The 18,580-nt window shown below is 37.3% G+C and overlaps 1 protein-coding gene across 2 annotated transcripts in view; it reads right to left on the reverse strand.

Moving 5' to 3' along the window:
* The window catches only part of COL9A1 (collagen, type IX, alpha 1), a 100,343-nt gene that overhangs the window by 28,710 nt on the left and 53,053 nt on the right, over positions 1–18,580 (reverse strand). For both annotated transcript variants that reach the window (XM_008582986.1, XM_008582987.1), the window contains 8 exons: positions 16,843–16,896; positions 15,234–15,287; positions 15,047–15,100; positions 14,861–14,914; positions 14,375–14,428; positions 13,249–13,293; positions 11,834–11,887; positions 11,678–11,731 (listed from right to left, as the gene is read on the reverse strand). In XM_008582986.1, the coding sequence (XP_008581208.1) occupies positions 11,678–11,731; positions 11,834–11,887; positions 13,249–13,293; positions 14,375–14,428; positions 14,861–14,914; positions 15,047–15,100; positions 15,234–15,287; positions 16,843–16,896 (423 nt within the window). The remainder of the gene's footprint in view (positions 1–11,677; positions 11,732–11,833; positions 11,888–13,248; positions 13,294–14,374; positions 14,429–14,860; positions 14,915–15,046; positions 15,101–15,233; positions 15,288–16,842; positions 16,897–18,580) is intronic.

Genomic DNA, 18,580 nt, shown 5'->3' on the forward strand with positions numbered 1-18,580 from the left:
AACTTAGATTTATTTTTGGAAGGATTAATTATACTCCTGGTCAAAGACAAAGAGTTTCCCTAATAGAATCTTATTTTCTCTGTCGTTCATAAGTTCTTATTATTCAGTTCATAAGTACTTTCCAATCACTGGCAGGCCCTTGGCAATATACATAAATGGCTCAGAGTCCCAGGATAGGCAACCCCCTCTACTGACTTATGTACCCTCAAGAGCCCAACACATGTACAACCAGGGGAAGATCAGTGAAATTGCAGGCGTTTACTACTGATACCACACAAATAGCATGTGGTTTCTCATTTTTATTTTACTTCTCTCCTATTAACCTTTGGTCATTCTAAATATAGGTGTTTCTATAGAAATCAACTCACTGGAGCTGCCCAGAAAGAGGCCCAAGAGCTGCTGGGTCCACACACCCATGACAGCTACACCAGAACAGGCAGGCACCACATGCCATGAGACCCCCAGCCCACACCAGTCCCCACCAACCAGAGAGGCCTGAAAACCACCGAGCCCACATGCCCAAATCAGCCTCACCAGAACAGGAAGGTGCCGCAGGACCCACAGCCCAGGCCAGTCCCTGCTGCCCAGAATTGGAAGTCCCTTCAGGATCCAGGCCAGATATCAGTGTGGAATGAGTGGACCATGATACCCCCTTCCACAATGACTAAACACCAAAGGAAAGATAACAGAAATTTGAAAAATCAAGAAAGTACATCACCACCAAAGAAAATAATAACTCTCAAGCTCTAGATCCTATAGAACAGGAAGTCCTCGAAATGACTGACAAGGAATTTTGAGCAACAATTCTTAGGAAACTAAGTGAGAAACAAGAAAACTCAGTTAGACAACATAATGAAATGAGAGAAAACATACAGGACCTGAAAGAAGAAATGTACAAATAGATCAATACCCTGAAAAAGAAAGTAGCAGAGCTTGTGGAACTGAAGGATTCATTCAAAGAAATAAAAAACACAACAGAAAGTCTAACCAGAAGGCTAGTACAAGCAAAAGAGATATTTTATGACCTTGAAGACAAACTGTTTGAATTAACACAGGCAGGCCAAAAAAAAGAAAAAAAATGTTTTAATTGAAGAAAATCTAAGAGAGATAATACACAACCTTAAGCACTCAAATATGCAAATTGTGGGTATTCCAGAAGGGGAGGGAAAAGGAAATGGCATTGAAAACATATTCAACAAAATAATAGCAGAAAACTTCCCAAATATAGGGAAAGTCACAGATCTCCAGATTCAGAAGACCCAAAGATCCCCAAACACATTCAATCCAAAAAGGTCCTCTCCAAGACATGTTATAGTGAAACTGGCAAAACTCAAAGAGAAAGAGAGAATCTTAAAAGCTGCAAGAGGGAAGTGGCAAGTCACCTATAAGGGAGCCCCAATCAGGCTAACATCAGACTTTTCATCAGAAACCCTAAAAGCCAGAAAAGAATGGGATGATATATTCAAAACACTAAAGGACAAAAAATGCCAGCCAAAAATACTTTATCCAGCAAGGCTATCCTTCCAAAATGAAGGACAAATAGTATATTTCTCAGAGAAACAAAAACTGTGGGAGTTCACTACCACATAACCAGCCTTACAATAAATTCTCAAGGAAGTACTGGGTTTGGTACCTGAAAAACAACCATCGCTGCCGTGAATACTCAAAAAGAACAAAACCCACCAGTAAAACATAAATGCTAACATTAAATAGAAAAAGTAGTTTATCTACCACCCCAAGAAACCTACAAACACAGAACACAAACAGAAAATCAGAGAGAAAGGAACAAAAGATACTTAAGACATCTAAACAAAAATCAATAAAATGTTAGGAGTAAATCAACACTTTTCAATAATAACTCTAAATGTAAAAGGATTAAATTCCCCACTCAAAAGACACAGACTGACTGACTGGATTAAAAAGATGGACCCAACAATATGCTGCCTTCAAGAGACTCACCTCACCTGTAAAGACACACATAGACTAACAGTGAAAGGATAGAAAAAGATATACCATGAAAATAGAAATGAAAAACGAGCTGGAGTAGCTATTCTTATATCAGATAAAATAGACTTTAGACCAAAAACCATAAAAAGAGATGAAGAAGGCCACTATATAATGATAAAAGGATCTATCCATCAAGAAGACATGACAATCATAAATATATATGCACCCAACCTCAGAGCAGCGAAATTTATAAAGCAAACACTATTAGACCTAAAGAATGAGATAGACACTAATATCATAATAGCACGTGACCTAAACACCCCACTTTCAACATTAAACAGATCATCTAGGCAAAAATCAATAGAGAAATACAAGATCTAAACAACACTTCAGATCAACTAGACGTGGCAGATACCTACAGAGCATTCCATCCAACAACTTCAGAATATTCATTCTTCTCATCAGCACATGGAACATTCTCCAGGATAGACCACACATTAGGTCACAAATCAAGTCTCAACAAATTCAAAAAAATTGGAATTATCGCATGTATTTTTTTCAGATTACAATGGGTTAAAATTAGAAATAAATAACAAAAAAAACTATGGAAACTATGCAAACACATGGAAATTAAACAATATTCTCCTTAATGACATATGGGGCTAAGAAGAAATTAAAAAGGAAATCAAAAAATTTCTTGAAACTAATGAAAATAATGACACATCATAGCAAAACCTGTGGGACACTGCAAAAGCAGTACTAAGGGGGAAATTTATTACATTAAATGCTTACTTCAGAAAAATGGAAAGATGGCAAGTAAACAACCTAACACTTCACCTTAAAAAAATAGAAAAACAAGAACAATCCAAACCCTAAGTTAGTAGACAGAAAGAAATAATTAAGATCAGAGCAGAACTAAATGAAATAGAAACCCCCAAAATGATACAAAAGATCAACGAAACAAAAAGTTGGTTTTTTGAAAAGATAAATAAAATTGACAAACCATTAGCAAGGCTAAGTAAAAAAAGAAGAAAGAAGACCCAAATAACAAAAATTAGAAATGAAAAAGGTGATGACACAACTGATACCTCAGAAATATAAGGGATCATTAGAGACTACTGTAAACAACTATATGCCAACAAATTTGAAAATCTGGAGGAAATGGATAAATTTCTGGACACATAGAAACTACCAAAACTGAGCCAAGACGATATAGAAAACCTGAGCAGACCAATAACAATAAAAGAGATTGAAGCTGTTATCAGAAATTTCCCAAAAAAGAAAAGCCCAGGACTGGAATCATTCACTGCAGAGTTCTACCAAACCTTCAAAGAGGAATTGATACCAATTATCTACAAACTTTTCCAAAAGATAGAAACAGAGGCCATTCTCTGAAGCTCATTCTTGAGGCAAACATCACCCTGATACCAAAACCAGACAAAGATACATCAAAAATAGAAAACTACAGGCCAATATCCTTGATGAATATAGATGCAAAAATCCTCAATAAAATACTAGAAGGCGGATGTACGGTACAGCAGCACATCAATAAATGTGATATACCACATCAATAAAAGCAAAGACAAAGACCACATGATCATCTCTATAGACAGTGAAAAAGCATTTGACAAAATTCAACATTCATTCATGATAAAGACTCTCTACAAGTTAGGTATAGATGGAAGGTATCAACATGATTAAAGCCATATATGATAAGCCCACTGCCAATATCATCCTGAACGGGGAAAAGCTGAAAGCTTTTCCCTTAAGAACAGGAACTAGACAAGGATGCCCAGTCTCACTACTCCTATTCAACATAGTGTTGGAAGTACTAGCCAGAGCAATTAGGGAAGAGAAGGAAGTAAAGGACTCCCAGATTGGAAAAGATGAAGTCAAATTGTCCCTGTTTGCAGATTCTTATACACTGAACAGCCTAAACCCTCTATAAAAAATCTCTTAGAGTTGATAAATGATTTCAGCAAAGTTGCAGAATACAAAATCAACACACAAAAATCAATAGCATCTCTCTACTCCAACAGTGAACATGCAGAAAAAGAAATCAAGAAACGTAGCCCATTTACAATAGCCATCAAGAAAATAAAACACCGAGAGATAAAGTTAACCAATCTACACAAAAAAAAATACTTAGGAATAAAGTTAACCAAAGAAGTGAAAAATCTCTATGAAAAGAACTACAAACCACTGTTGAGAGAAATTAAAGAGGACACAAGAAGATAGAAAGAATTGGATTGGAAGAATTAACATTTTGCAAATGTCCATATTACCCAAAGTGATCTACAGATTCAATGTAATCCCCATCAAAATTCCAATGACATTTTTCTCAGAAATGGAAAAAACTATCCTGACATTTACATGTAATAATGAAAGGCCACACATAGCCAAAGCAATCTTGAGCAAAAAAAATAAAGCTGGAGGCATAATACTACCTGACTTTAAACTATACTACAAAGCTATAATAACCAAAACAGCATGGTACTGGCATAAAAACAGACACACACATCAATGGAATAGAATAGAGAATCCAGAAATCAACCCATACACCTACAGCCATCTGATCTTTGACAAAGGCAGCATGTCTACACACTGGGGAAGAGACTGCCTCTTCAGCAAATGGTGTTGGGAAAAATGGATATTCATATGTAAGACAATGAAACTAAACCTGTACCTCTCACCATATACCGAAATCAATTCAAAATGGATTAAAGAATTAAAGATATATCTGGAAGCAATAAAACTCCTTAAAGAAAACATAGGGGAAGCACTCCGGGAATGAGGAGTGTGTACAGACTTCATGAATATGATCTCAAAAGCACAGTCAATCAAAGGAAAAATAAACAAATGGGATTACATCAAACTAAAAAGCTTTCGCACAGCAAAAAAAACAATCAACAGAGCAAAAAAACAACCAGCAGAATGGGAGAAAGTATTTGCAAAAATATACATCTGACAAAGGATTAATATCCAGAATATACAAGGAACTCAAACAACTTTACAGCAAAAAAACAAATAACCCAAATAAAAAATGTGCAAAGGAGCTGAGTAGGCATTTCTCAAAGGAAGACAAATGGCCAACAGACACATGAAAATATTCTCAACATCACTCAGCATTCAAGAAATGCAAATCAAAACCGCTTTGAGATACCATCTCACTCCAGTTAGGATGGCTAATATACAAAAAACTGAGAAGGATAAATGCTGACAAGGTTGCAGAGAAAAAGGAACTCTCATACACTGTTGGTGGGACTGCAAAGTGGTGCAGCCTCTATGGAAAATGGTGTGGAGTTTCCTCAAATAGTTACAGATAGATCTACCATATGACCCAGCAATTCCACTGCTGGGAATATACCCAGAGGAACGGAAATCATCATTTTGAAGGGATACCTGTACTCCCATGTTTACTGAAGCACTATTTACAATAGGCAAGAGTTAGAACCAGCCCAAATGTCCACCATCAGATGAGTGGATAAGGAAACTGTGGTATATCTACACAATGGAATACTACTCTGCTATCTAAAAGAATGAAATACTGCCATTTGCAGCAACATGGATGTACTTAGAGAAAATTATATTAAGTGAAACAAGTCAGGCACAGAAAGAGAGGTACCACATGTTCTCACTTATTTGTGGGACCTAAAAATAAATAAACAAACAAATAAATGGGGGAGAGAAGACAACAATCACAACAATTCCTTGAACTTGTTAAGACAAGTAAGCCGATATGATGTAGTCGGGGTGGGGGGATGGAGGGGAAGAGAAATAGGTAAAGGGACATGAAAATCAACTACAATGTATATTGAGAAGTAAAATAAAATAAATTTTTTTTAAAAAAGAAAGCAACTCACTGGAGAAAAACAGTAATGTTTATTTTCACAGCAAGGACCAAACAATTACGAATAAGCTGTTAAGGCAAGATTTTCTGATGGCTATTCTTGTGATTTCTGTGTATTCCAAAAACATGCATACTCCCTCTCTAAGTCTTGGAATTTCACCTAAGAAGCTAAAATAAACATGAATAATCAAGATATAAATAGTAACCTCTAAAAACATAGATTAAACTTAACACATTCAGCAGGGGGTAATTAACCATGGCACTGGTAACCACAAATGTGCTAAATAAGATGTAAACCTTGTGCATTTCAACAGCTGTGATGATAACCCTATTTTCAAATATGGGCAAGGGAGGGTGGTAAGGAAATGGCTATTCTTCCCAGTGGCAGATATTTACAAACCCCATGACAACTAGAGTTCTTATGTGTAACAAGAGAATCAGAAGGAACCAGAATAAGGGCAAAATTCTACCATTAAATATGTGAGACTATAATAAAAGGCTCTATGTTTCCCTTGGATGCTTTGTGCTGCCATATACATCTCCCAGTTCGGACACATGTATTTACCAATTCATCCCTATTTAAGAACCCAATCAAAGCTTCAATAAAGATGCAGACTCCCTGCCAGTGATTTCCAACTATGGCTGTGCATCAGAATCCCCTGAGTGCTTTAGAAATATATTGCACTGGATGTTTTCCATCACCCCATATCCTCATTCCCTATCTTTATCCAGTCCCTTTCTTGCTCTGTTTCTAATTCTGTAGGTCTGGAGTAAGACCCAGGAATCTGTTTGGATTTTTGGTGTGTTCATTTGCTTTTACTAGCTTTATTTAGACATTTGTTAAATGCTCATCACAAAAGCTCCATAAATACTCAATTTAAAATTTGCTAAATATGTCTTGTACCATTAGAATTTGGCAAGCATATTTCAACTAAAAAACATCCTCCAGAGCTTGGATTTGAGCTGCCAAGGCATAAGGGAGTGGAAGTGAAGACATGGCTGCTGAACCCAATTGCCAGATCGGAAGCCAGATTTGCCACACATTAGCTGATAACTTCAGAAAAGCAACTTAACTTCTCAGTGCCTAAGATTCCTCATCTATAAAATGCGGACAGAAACAGTGCCTACCTCAGTGGGGTTTTGTGAGGACTGAACAAGTTAAGATCCTTAAATCACTTAGAACAGTGACCAGCTCATAGTAAGAACTGTAAAAGTGTTATTCTTTTTATCTGAGGTAATGACTGAAGAAATCAGTCAAAATTATGGTTTTTTAACCACATGTATAATTAAATGTTGTTTGCCCTTCAAATCCCCCAAGTCTCTTTAAAAAAAAGTGTTATTCTTTTTATCTGAGGTAATGACTGAAGAAATCAGTCAAAATTATGGGTTTTTAACCACATGTATAATTAAATGTTGTTTGCCCTTCAAATCCCCCAAGTCTCTTTAAAAGCAGAAGTTGTGATTGGAAAAAATAAGTCTTCAGTCCTCATGTTTCCAGTTTCTGTCAACACCACTGATCACCAGCAGGCACATTTATAAACAAGTACTGGATGGTACTTTGTAAAAATAATTTCCATAAATACATACAGACAATAATTCAAGTTGAAGGTGTTCCTTTTAAAATGAAACTATTAGACTTTTAAAAGATTACAGAAAAATATCAAAGTTTAATTATACTTACGTTGCCAAAATTATTTTCCAAAAAAAAAAAAAATGGATTTTATACATTGTGCTCTTGCTTGTAATGGCTGTTGTATTTTCCCAATTACCCAAAATGTTAACTAGCTAAAGAATAAACACTATCCTTATTACCTTGCCAGTTTTAGAAGTGAGAAATTATAAATCACTATACTTAGTCTGTAGTGTATACTAAGTGCATCTCTCTGGCAAAAGGATGCTGGTTAGCCCAGGAGATCAATTATAATTTCTATAGATTGTTGCTTTTACAAACCTTTCATATTAACATTGGGAGATCATATCAGTCCTACTACAATGATAACTTCCAGGTTTTCACACAGATATTTTTAAAAATCTATTCCATTTTATAAGATTATATTGTTTGCATTTCTCTCCATTGTAGGTTTAAATACTCCCTCACAGAGGCAGGGAAAAAAATCTGTCTAAACTATAACCATCACGTACATCAGCCTCACAAATTATTGACAGGGGCAACATGCCAAGGCCTTGTGGGATGAGATGGCAGCTTACATCATTGAACAATACACCACAAGAGAATCCCTGTGCTTGAGGCTGTTGATGTTGGGGTGGGATGAGGGACTATGAGAGAAATGAGACAGGCTTCCATACTCCAGGAGCATACAATCTTAAAAAAACTGGAAGTAGATCAGCACAGCACCCACCCAAGTCAGAACCATGAGAGCAGAGCAAACACAGCCTACTCAGAGAAAGCCCTGGCAAATTCTGAGACCCAGGAGCCACTACAATGTAGGACCAAATCAGAGGCCCAGGCCACTTGCCTGCTATGAACCAGGAACCACCTAGACCAAGCATAAACCAAGAGGAGTATGAGGGAGAAAGCCAGAAGCATGACCCAAGTGGTAAGGATAGGGACTCAGATGAAATCACCAGAGGGAACATCAAAATATATATACACACGCACACATACACACACACACACATCAGTGGTATTGGCAAACGTTGGTGGAAATACCACCTAATTTCAAAGACATGCTTCTAGGACACATTAGGAATATGTTCTCATTCCTTCTACTCGGTTTGATTTGAGATTTGCAGGAAAAACTGATCAAACTTGTGAGACATAGGTGGAAATGTGTGAGCTTATCTACGATACTGAATTTAATTATGTAAAATGAAAGAACAAACTTATCTTTCAGTAGTAGATTTGATGTTATAACTGTTCTCCAGAAGTATAATATTTATAACCTATCATGACATTTTTCTGAAAAATGTACAGAAGGTGAGAAGTCAATTATTACCAATGAAATGAGCATACAGGATTTATTATGCCTCCAATTCAATTCATTTCAAGAACTATTCATTGAGCACTACCTAACTGCAGGCCCTGAGTGAAGAGATTTAGAAAACACAGAGGTGAATCAGACATTCCCTTCCCTTCTGCAGTCTCCACAGAAGGAGGGGGTCAAGAATCATGGAGTTCAGAATTAGGAGAGAGAGAGCACTTCTATCTGAGGGATAGGACATAATTGGAGATGTTTTTATGGCAGAATTAACATTTTAATTGCATCTAAGAGGGCATATGAACTGTTGAGTCAGAGAAATGGGGAAGAGAGCCACCTAAATGCAGGGTCTGACATAAAGGAAAACAGACATGCTGAGAAGTGCATTCAGTATTTGGATTGCATGCAGTCCAGCTTGACTTGAACATAGGATTTGAGCAAGGCAGAAATGAGAAATATAACCAGGAGGTTAACAAACAACTTAAGATTTTGGATTTTCCCTCATTGTCAGTGGAAACCCATTGAAGATTTTTGAATGGGGAAGAGAATTGATGATGGAAGCTGTACTTTGGAAATACCAATATGTTGGTGTGTGCAGATTGGGGACACTGTCATTTCCCAGTGCATTTGAAATTGTGTTTGGCATTTTTGTTTTGTCCCAATAACTGTGGAGACAGTACTAATGTTCTAGGGTGGAAGTCATAGATGAGAGACACTCTACAATGTGTAAAAATTTGGAAAGCAAAGAAATAGCCCAGCCAAAACACCAACAGTACCCTGCTGGGACCCTGTTTCCCACTAGAGCTGGGAAAGGAAATCAGGAGATAGTTGCAATCATCCAAGCAGCCGGTAATGACCTGAGCCGGGGCACTGGAAGTTGGAATGAAAAAGAAGAGTCAAATATGAGATCTCTAAAGAAGATGGAATCAGCATGTCTTATTGGAGATAGGAAATATGATGAAGGAAGAATGCCAAGGCTTTGAGACTCAGTGACAAAAACAATGGGAAGAATTTGGACCTTTATAGAAATTGAAAAATCAAAACCTGAAATTCAGGGCCAAAACCCTGCATCAGCATAGCTTCCTCTGATCTGGCTCCCCTCTCATAAGAGAATTAACGCTCCCCCCCCCCCCCCCCTTCTGATGTAGTTTTACCTCCAGTTGCTCATTGCTTTATACAACCCATGGCACTTAACTGGTGGCGGGCCAAGCACTCTCTACTTTGTGTCACTTTTTGTGCTCAGTGTATGGTCCTGGCATACAACAGGTGCTCAGTCAATGTTCCTTCAACTATACACAGCTTTCTGCTCCATAAAGTAGACATGACAGTAAACACTCTCAAAGTTTTAATGCCCCCCACACTGCTAAGTCTTCCTGGACCAGTCGTGTAGCATCTTCATTGTTTTGGAAATGTGATCTGGCTATACCTCATTACTTTGACAGTTAGTTTACGGAAAGTATTTTAATTAGAAATTCACAGGCTTCAAGCAAAAGAGCATAAAGGATAAGGAAGGAGCAAGTAAGCAAGGACCATAATGAGGAACAGGAGCTCATTTCTCTGGCTGCAGAGAAACTTCAGGAAACCACCTGGTTGAGGCCAGTTGACAAACATCTGTAAGAAGTGGAAAAACTCCACTCTCATGCCACGAGACACCTGGAATATTTCACTTTTCTCAAGCATGAAAAGTCTCATTCAACATGCTCAAGAAATGCTTTAATAGAAGTAATAATAATAATATTCGAAATTGTTTCTAAGTTCTATCTTGGAGTTCTTTTTGCTATCCAGCAGACTTTGAAAAAAAAACAAAAGCCAAACCTGAAACTAAAGTCTGGAAAGAATTTTTAAGCCAAATTTAAGTACATAATGTTTAATTTCCTAATCAGTTTCTTACTAAGGGTTAAACTGTATCTAGTGAGAAAATATGTACTGCTATATCTGCTATAAAATAGACAAGGAAACTCACACTAAAAGAAGTCTGGCAGTATCTCCAAAGGTTAAATATAGAATTGCCATGTGACCCAGCAATTCCATTCCTACGTATGTACTTAAGAGAAATTAAAACATACGTTCACACAAAAATTTATAACAAATGTTCATAGCGGCATTATTCATAATGGCCAAAAAATGGCAACAATCAAATGTCTATCACCAGATGAACAGATCAATAAAATGTGATATATCTACACAATTAATCCATACAATTAAATATTACTCAGCATAAAAAGGAATGAAGTACTGATATATGCTACATCATAGATGAACCTTGAAACATTATACTAAGTTAGAGAAGCCAATTATAAAAAAAACATATTAAATGATTTCATTTATCTGAAATTTTCAGAATCAGCAAGTCTATAGTGACAGAAAATGTATTAGTGGTTTCCTAAAGCCAAAGGGATTAGGAGAAAATATTGAATGACTGCAGGTAAGTACAAGGTTTCTTTTCTGGTGATGAAAATGTTCTAAAACTGATCATGGTGATGGTTGCACAATTCAGTGAATATACTAAAAATCAATAAATTGTACATATTAAATGGGTGAATTATACAGTACGGGAATTATATCTCAATAGAAATTTTTTTTAATCACACTAAAATATTTCCTTCAACACTGGATGAGAGCAGAAAGTGTCATCATGCTTTCATTTTTGTTTCCACTTTCTGAAAAGAAGACATACTGTATATCCAAATAGCATTCCCGTTTCATTGTTTATCTGGACCAGCACGTGCTCACACATCAGAAGTCATTCATGCATGAATGAATGAATGGAGAAGCGCCCTGCAGAGTCCTAAGAAGGTGCTTTGGGAAAGCACTACAGAAAAGGACACTACTCACAGGCAGCCCCCGGGGTCCTCGGGTATGAATGAATGAATGGAGAAGCGCCCTGCAGAGTCCTAAGAAAGTGCTTTGGGAAAGCACTACAGAAAAGGACACTACTCACAGGCAGCCCCCGGGGTCCTCGGGGTCCCACTTCTCCTGGCGGCCCCTGCTGGCCCTGTTACGAGGAAGGCAGGTAGAGAAAAAGTTAACATCTCCTGTCCTTTGCTTCATGATCACAACAGGTTATAACTTATGGAAAGGTAAAATGGCATCTTACCGGTTTGCCTGAATTTCCCAACTGGCCAGGCTTTCCTGGAGCACCTGTGTTACCCTAAAGGTAAAATGCAACATTCAAAGTAACTCAGACTATAAAGTAAGCATAATCATCAACCTGCCTTACCCAGACCGGGTATTTCTTACATTTAATTTAAATGGCATTTTTTTTTATTGGTTATTAATATTCATGAGATACAAAGCTGATTGTCACTGCTCGTGCCCAAAATGTGAGGGTTAGGTCCATACTGGCAGCATGCCCACTACTACAAATTGCAATTATATCCCAAGTTTCCCACCCAATTATCCTCAACCTCCCCCCAACTCCACTTTGTTCCCAAGGTACGTTCTCTCTCTCTGCAAGTCAAACGCACCCTGTGGTCTTTCTTTCCTTCCTTCTTTCTCACTTAGCTTCCACTAATTTCCCCATTTCATAATGAGAATTTAGGAAGATGTAGAAGCTCTTTCTTGGTACATACATCAAAGCCCTTTAGATTCAGGATACTGATTTTTAGTCCCCGAAGTACATTAAAGGTCAAATGTCGAAAAATGAAGGTCTTTAGCCTTCATCAAAAGGTGTCCCCCTCATTGGGAGGATTTTTCTTTCTTCACGATATTAATTATATGCCTTTCCTTTATTATTTCCACATTCAAAACATTTCCTTTATTAATTCAACATTCTTTGGGCTCTTTTACTTCACATTGACACTATTAAAATGATTAAGAATCAAGTCAGCAAGAGAAATAAGAGGATGGGCTGTTGAGAAATTTTCCTAAGGGAAAACACACGTCTGGAGATGCCTTCTCCACCATCAGTCTCTCACAATCCATTGGTTAGAGACCATCTCTGCTCAGAACGTTGCAGACCACTACGATTAGAGGACGATAGCCATAAATCTAATAGTGACCAATTTCTACATTATTTACATTTTTACCTGTTTTATTCAAAACTAAAGCTATATTTTATCCCTTTAATGTTTTTCTTCCACCTATTGTTTTTAATTGCTTGCACTTTAGTTCTATATAGAATGTAAGTACTGGTTGATCAGTATGTGAACAAAATGCCTAATATGTTTTTAGTTTAAGCTAAATTTTCTTAATAATATTCACTGATATAAGCTCTATGGCTTAATCATATCTTAGTTTAAGTGGTAAGGGACAAACTTTCTCTGTTTTATATTGGCAAAGGATGACTTTTTCATGAAGGAAGCCTAACAGGAACATTGTCAAAGTATTCTTTCTGCAGCCCGGAAAAGGAGTAGCATTTGAAGCCTTAAAGTTTTTGCTTTTTGATTTCTCCCTAGGGTCGAATATAAAATAAAAGGCTAGCTGGAAATATTAAAAATTGCAAAGAAAATATATTAATAAAAGCATAAAGAAATTAAGAAAAGTATTAATTTAAAAGTTTTAATCTTTTACCTTTTCACCAGCAACACCCTTTGCACCAGGAAGTCCAGGTACACCCTAAAAGAATGCACACAGAATCTGGATTTAATCACCTCCTCCAAAAATCCATGAGACGCCAAGCCCTGTGCTGCTGAGATGTTGAGGGACTCGTGACAACCTCAAGGCTTTAGTGTGACAAAGAAGCTTCCCAGTTTTCAAACTCTGGGCAGTCAGTTATAGAACTATTGACAGTCTACAGGGAATGACTCTACATCGGGCTTGTTAATGCTAAACACCCTTGAAGCAAATCCTGCCTCTACACTAAAGTTGTTTTTCAAGGATGAACTTCCAAATTAGAAGCCAGTACCATTTTTAGGTCAACAGGACCTCTCATAGGCAGAACAGAAGTGACATGGTTTCATGTATAGAATAATAAAATGAGAGCCTATTATAATAAAATAATAATTATTATATAGAATAATAAAATGTTGAGCTTTATGGTAGAAAAAGAGAATGGCAGAAGAGGGCTGGGCCTAACTAATATTTGGTACTATTGGGAGTTCTAATATTCTCTGATTATTTTAAAAGTGTCAGATGTCATAACAGATGGTGGCTAGTCCTTGATGTTACCAAGTATCCTTTATTAATTTGAAATGTTTGCCTCCAAAGAGACAAGAATACATGTGGTACAATCCACATGAGCTTCCAGACACATTACTGCAGGGAAATACCAACCCGAATGATTCAAAATAGTACATAATCCAAAAGTGATCTCTTATATCTCACATTGTTCCCTGAGCTTACTCTCACCCTCTTGTGGCTCAACCCTGCTAACAAGAACTCCGGCACTGGTTAGAAGTAGGACAAAGTATATGACACTGGCCCATAGCTCAGGGTTAGTAAAATAAATACAAGGAAGACTGGGTAAACTAAAGAGAGAAGAGAAATCTAAAACATAACATTAAAGCTTATTATTTATAGTTATTACAGAAACAACTATTCAGAGAAAAAGTACAAAAATGTAAAATGTAAAACTGTAAAAGTAAAGCATCATATTTTTCCCAAAACGTATCAAATTATATAATATGTCTCTTCCCAAAATTCCTATCTTTTAAACATGTATATAAACCAATAAACATTTAAAGAATCAAGTACTTACCGGTAACCCTTGCAATCCTGCATCACCAGGAGGCCCAGTTTTCCCTGGTTCACCCTGAAAAAAATTTTTACCACATCATCGAACCTGTACAAACTGCTGTATTTCTTTGAAGAAAGAGAGGAACACAGAGCTTCTAAGTAGAAGGATTACCCAACAGCAGACCTTACATGCACTTTTACAATGTGACTTAATTTAGGGTGAGGGATAGGGTAGGACATGGGACATAAATTCAATCAAAATGCACAATTTCCCTCAGCCTACTTTCATTGACAGGGCAACTTAACTGAGTTCCTGAAACCAAGCAAACGTATTACTCTCTAATAAGTATTTTATACTCGACACTTGATTAAAAATTAAAAGGAGGAAAATAGCCAAAGCTGGCTATTTTAAATCTCCTGGTAATGTTCATGTGGTAACAGAAATGCTGTGTTGAGTTGGCCAAGGCAAGGACTGCCCATTCACTCTTGGACTAAATCCCACAGCTACCTTTGCTCCGGGCATTCCAGGTATCCCATCACGGCCATCCACACCTGGCAAGCCCTAAAGACACACAAAGAAACACACTGTCTCAGAAACAGTCATATCTTCTTCCTTTCATCATTTTCTGAAGTTTTATTACCAGTCAATTATCACTTCAAAAAACGTGCTTGATGACTACAGCTGAGGACATACCGTGTCTCCTTTGGGCCCAGGGGGGCCAGGAATTCCTCTAGGACCTTGAGCCCCCTGCAGGGCAGAAGAGAAAGAAAAGACAAGTTCAATTATCACACTACTTAGGATATGTCAAAGAAATAGCATAATCAGTAGATGGCCCTGAAAAGCAGGATGCTCATAGTGATTAAGAATGATTTGAACTCACTCTGTCTCCCTTGGGACCCGCTTCTCCTGGAGGTCCTCGCTGTCCTTGATCACCCTGCATGAAAATAAATTTTTGTTAATATAAGTAAAGTTACTCATTGCTAGACTTTTAAAATTAGAAAGCATCATCCACATTACCTATCTATTGCTCTTTCCCACAATGGCTTTGCTCTATCATGGATGCCTAGCTCAAAAAATCTTCTTATAAAAATTATATTGTCTTAAAAACTGATACTTCATAAGGATAATTGAGATTTGTGTGTCCTTTGTTTTCACTTTAAATGCATGATGCTTCTGTGCTCTTTGGATGGACACATAAAATAAAATTAAGGTCCACATTGTAGGTAATGACATCAGTAATTATATCTACGTAACAGCTAACCCCATTGACTGTCATCGTGGGTTGAGGTTTGGATTAGTTGCCAATCTTTTCTCCATAATATTTAATTCCCCAGTCAATAATAATGGTTTACACATAAAATAAAATTAAGGTCCACATTGTAGGTAATGACATCAGTAACTATATCTACGTAACAGCTAACCCCATTGACTGTCATCGTGGGTTGAAGTTTGGATTAGTTGCCAATCTTTTCTCCATAATATTTAATTCCCCAGTCAATAATAATGGTTTCCATCAAAATTATCCAGCTAGTGTTGATACATAGTACAGGTGGTAACAGATGAGAGGATGTATCTTCCTACTATACAGCTTTTGTTGAATTGCTCAAATACTCTAAAATTTGGAATGCCTTCCTATTGCCACTGGACCAGTTCAAATGGCTCAGACTGGCATTAAACATTCTCCATAATGTAGTCCTACCTCACCTATTCAATCTCATCTTCTCACCACAAGCTTTTCACTCGAGGCAGTGACAGCCCTGTGACTGCACAAACATACCCATCACCACCAACAGTGCCCCTCCTCCACCTTGCTGCCTTTCCCACCCAGAATGGCTTTCCAGACCAGCCTTCCTCTCAGGTCCTCTTGCATGGACTACCCCTACCACATGCTCTTGTAGTTTATCAGGGAGTTACATTCTGTCCTTCCCACAGACCAAGGACCTCGATAGTTGGAAATTCTATTTTACTTATATCTTTTCTACTTTTTATATGGTATAAGTGGTTACTAATGGATGGCTCTTTTTTTTTTTTTTTGGTCTGTTTACCTCCAAACAAGGCTTGGAGCATCCTACAGTAATGACACATGTACATATGGCAGTCACAGTATAGGAATAATGAGATCAGAAACAATAAAAAGGAAAAGGATAGAACTGCTCAAGAACTAGAAATGAGATAGTTACTGTGACTCTGAGCATCCTGATAACTAAAGCAAAAGGAAATCATAGCAAACATAGATACTTAACAATTTGACTTAAACTGTAAGGAAAAAAAAAGCTTTATCAAGTCAGAACATTTCTCTGTACCCAAGAAAGAGATACTAGCCTTAATTAAAACTTTTTAAAATAAATACAAAAACTATTGCCCCCTTTTTCCACTTCAGCTATTCACATGTAAAAGATACCTGCACACACACACAAACATATAGCAAGAAAAATCAATCATTGCTAAAGAAATCTACCATTGGGTTTGGTAGAAGGAAGATTACTTACAGGTGCACCAGGAAGACCCTGAGGCCCAGGATCTCCATCTAAGCCCCGAGCACCCTGCAAAAGACAGAGATAAAATTGAGATAAGTCATACATGTTATAGGGCACATCTGTCTTGTTAAAGGAATTTAACAGCCACATAAAAAGGAGATTTTGCGTTTGTAATACATACTCTACTAGTCAATGAGCCCTGGAGAGTATTCAATCAGACGCCTCAGATCAGAAAACACTAGTGTACATCTACTCATCACACCAACAGTACTTAAACACAATCTTTGACACCACTGGATATTTTAAGTTAACACTGAATCCATTCTCAATTTCTGGCATGAACTGAAAACACTGTTACTTATTCAAAGAACTTGGTAAATCCATTGGAAGAGTCTCAGCAGCCAACCTCCAGGGTTCTCAGAATGCCTGTAGGAATTCCTTAAAGGTCAAGGACACAAAGCCACCCTAAGAAGAGCTGTGACACCCTGTTGCTGCCACTGGATCTCCCACCAAGACCTGGAAAAAGAAATCCAGCCATGTGGTTCAAAAGAATGAATTGCTAGAAGGAGGAGCATCCTCTTTCCCATCCTGGACAGATGTTAGGTTCAGTTTGTGTGAAGTAACAACCTATTTTCCCCAAAACAGATCCACCCTACCAACGGATGGCATAAGAACTAGCCAGAGCTTTACACATTTAATGACCTTGAAGTGATCTTTGACTTAGCTACTTATTGTACAGATCACCTCTTTATATTTACAATAAGAATCAAAATGCGATCTTAAAACATAAATACAGTGTTTTGCTTTAGTGCTCTCTACATATGCTACCTGACAAAATGCACCCCCTTCTTTAAACCTTTTTCTCATCTACTGACTGCGTAAGGACAACTGAAGTGAACAGGCAGTCTACTAATGAACCAGGCTGAAACGGGGAGATGGTAAAATAAATGGAAAATAGTCAAAAGAGTATTGGATAGATGTCAGGCCAAGAAAACCAGGTGGACAGCATCTATAGTAAGAATTAAAAATTAGAAAACCTTTGATAGAAGGTTCAGACATAGGTAGAATCAAAGAAAGAACACTACTGAAGCACAGGGACCACAGAGCCTCGAAATTCTTTGATCCCTAAAAACTAGAAGAAAGCAGAAGGATTCTACATTCACCAGGGAAGAAGAGATTTGGAAGACCTGAAAAAGACCTTGAATTCATCATTCACCTTGGGTGAGCCCAGCCTTTGCATTATAAAAATGGCTTTGATGGGCTCACTCTCTCTCTCACTGCTACTCAGCGTAAGCTCAGACCCAAACTGCTGTTACTAGGTAACCACTCCATGGGTCTGAGTTCACAAGGCAAGCTTTTTATTGTTTTTTACTGAAACCAATTTGACAGAAATCAGAGGAAATGAGAAATTTTGAAAAATACCAAATAGAAAAATACCTCAAATAAAGAGCATATCAAGAACAGTATAATAGCTTTCAAAGTGAGGGGTCACATAGTTTAGAGGGTGATTTAAATCCAGAAAAAAGTAAAGGCCTAGGTATCAGCAGCTTCAAAATAAATGGGTTTTATTATTTAATAAATGAAGAGATACACACAGAATGCTACTTAAGATTGCATGAATATAGAAATATGAGACTATCAAACTCTACACTTTAAATATGTTCAGTTTATTTTAAGTCCATTATAGCTCAATAAAGCAGTTATAAAACCAAAAATATTAAAAGTGAAAACCCTAATATGTTTCTTAAAA

This window comes from Galeopterus variegatus, unplaced genomic scaffold (genome assembly GCF_000696425.1).
Source record: "Galeopterus variegatus unplaced genomic scaffold, G_variegatus-3.0.2 Scaffold2786, whole genome shotgun sequence".
NCBI classification, from domain to species: Eukaryota; Metazoa; Chordata; class Mammalia; order Dermoptera; family Cynocephalidae; genus Galeopterus; species Galeopterus variegatus.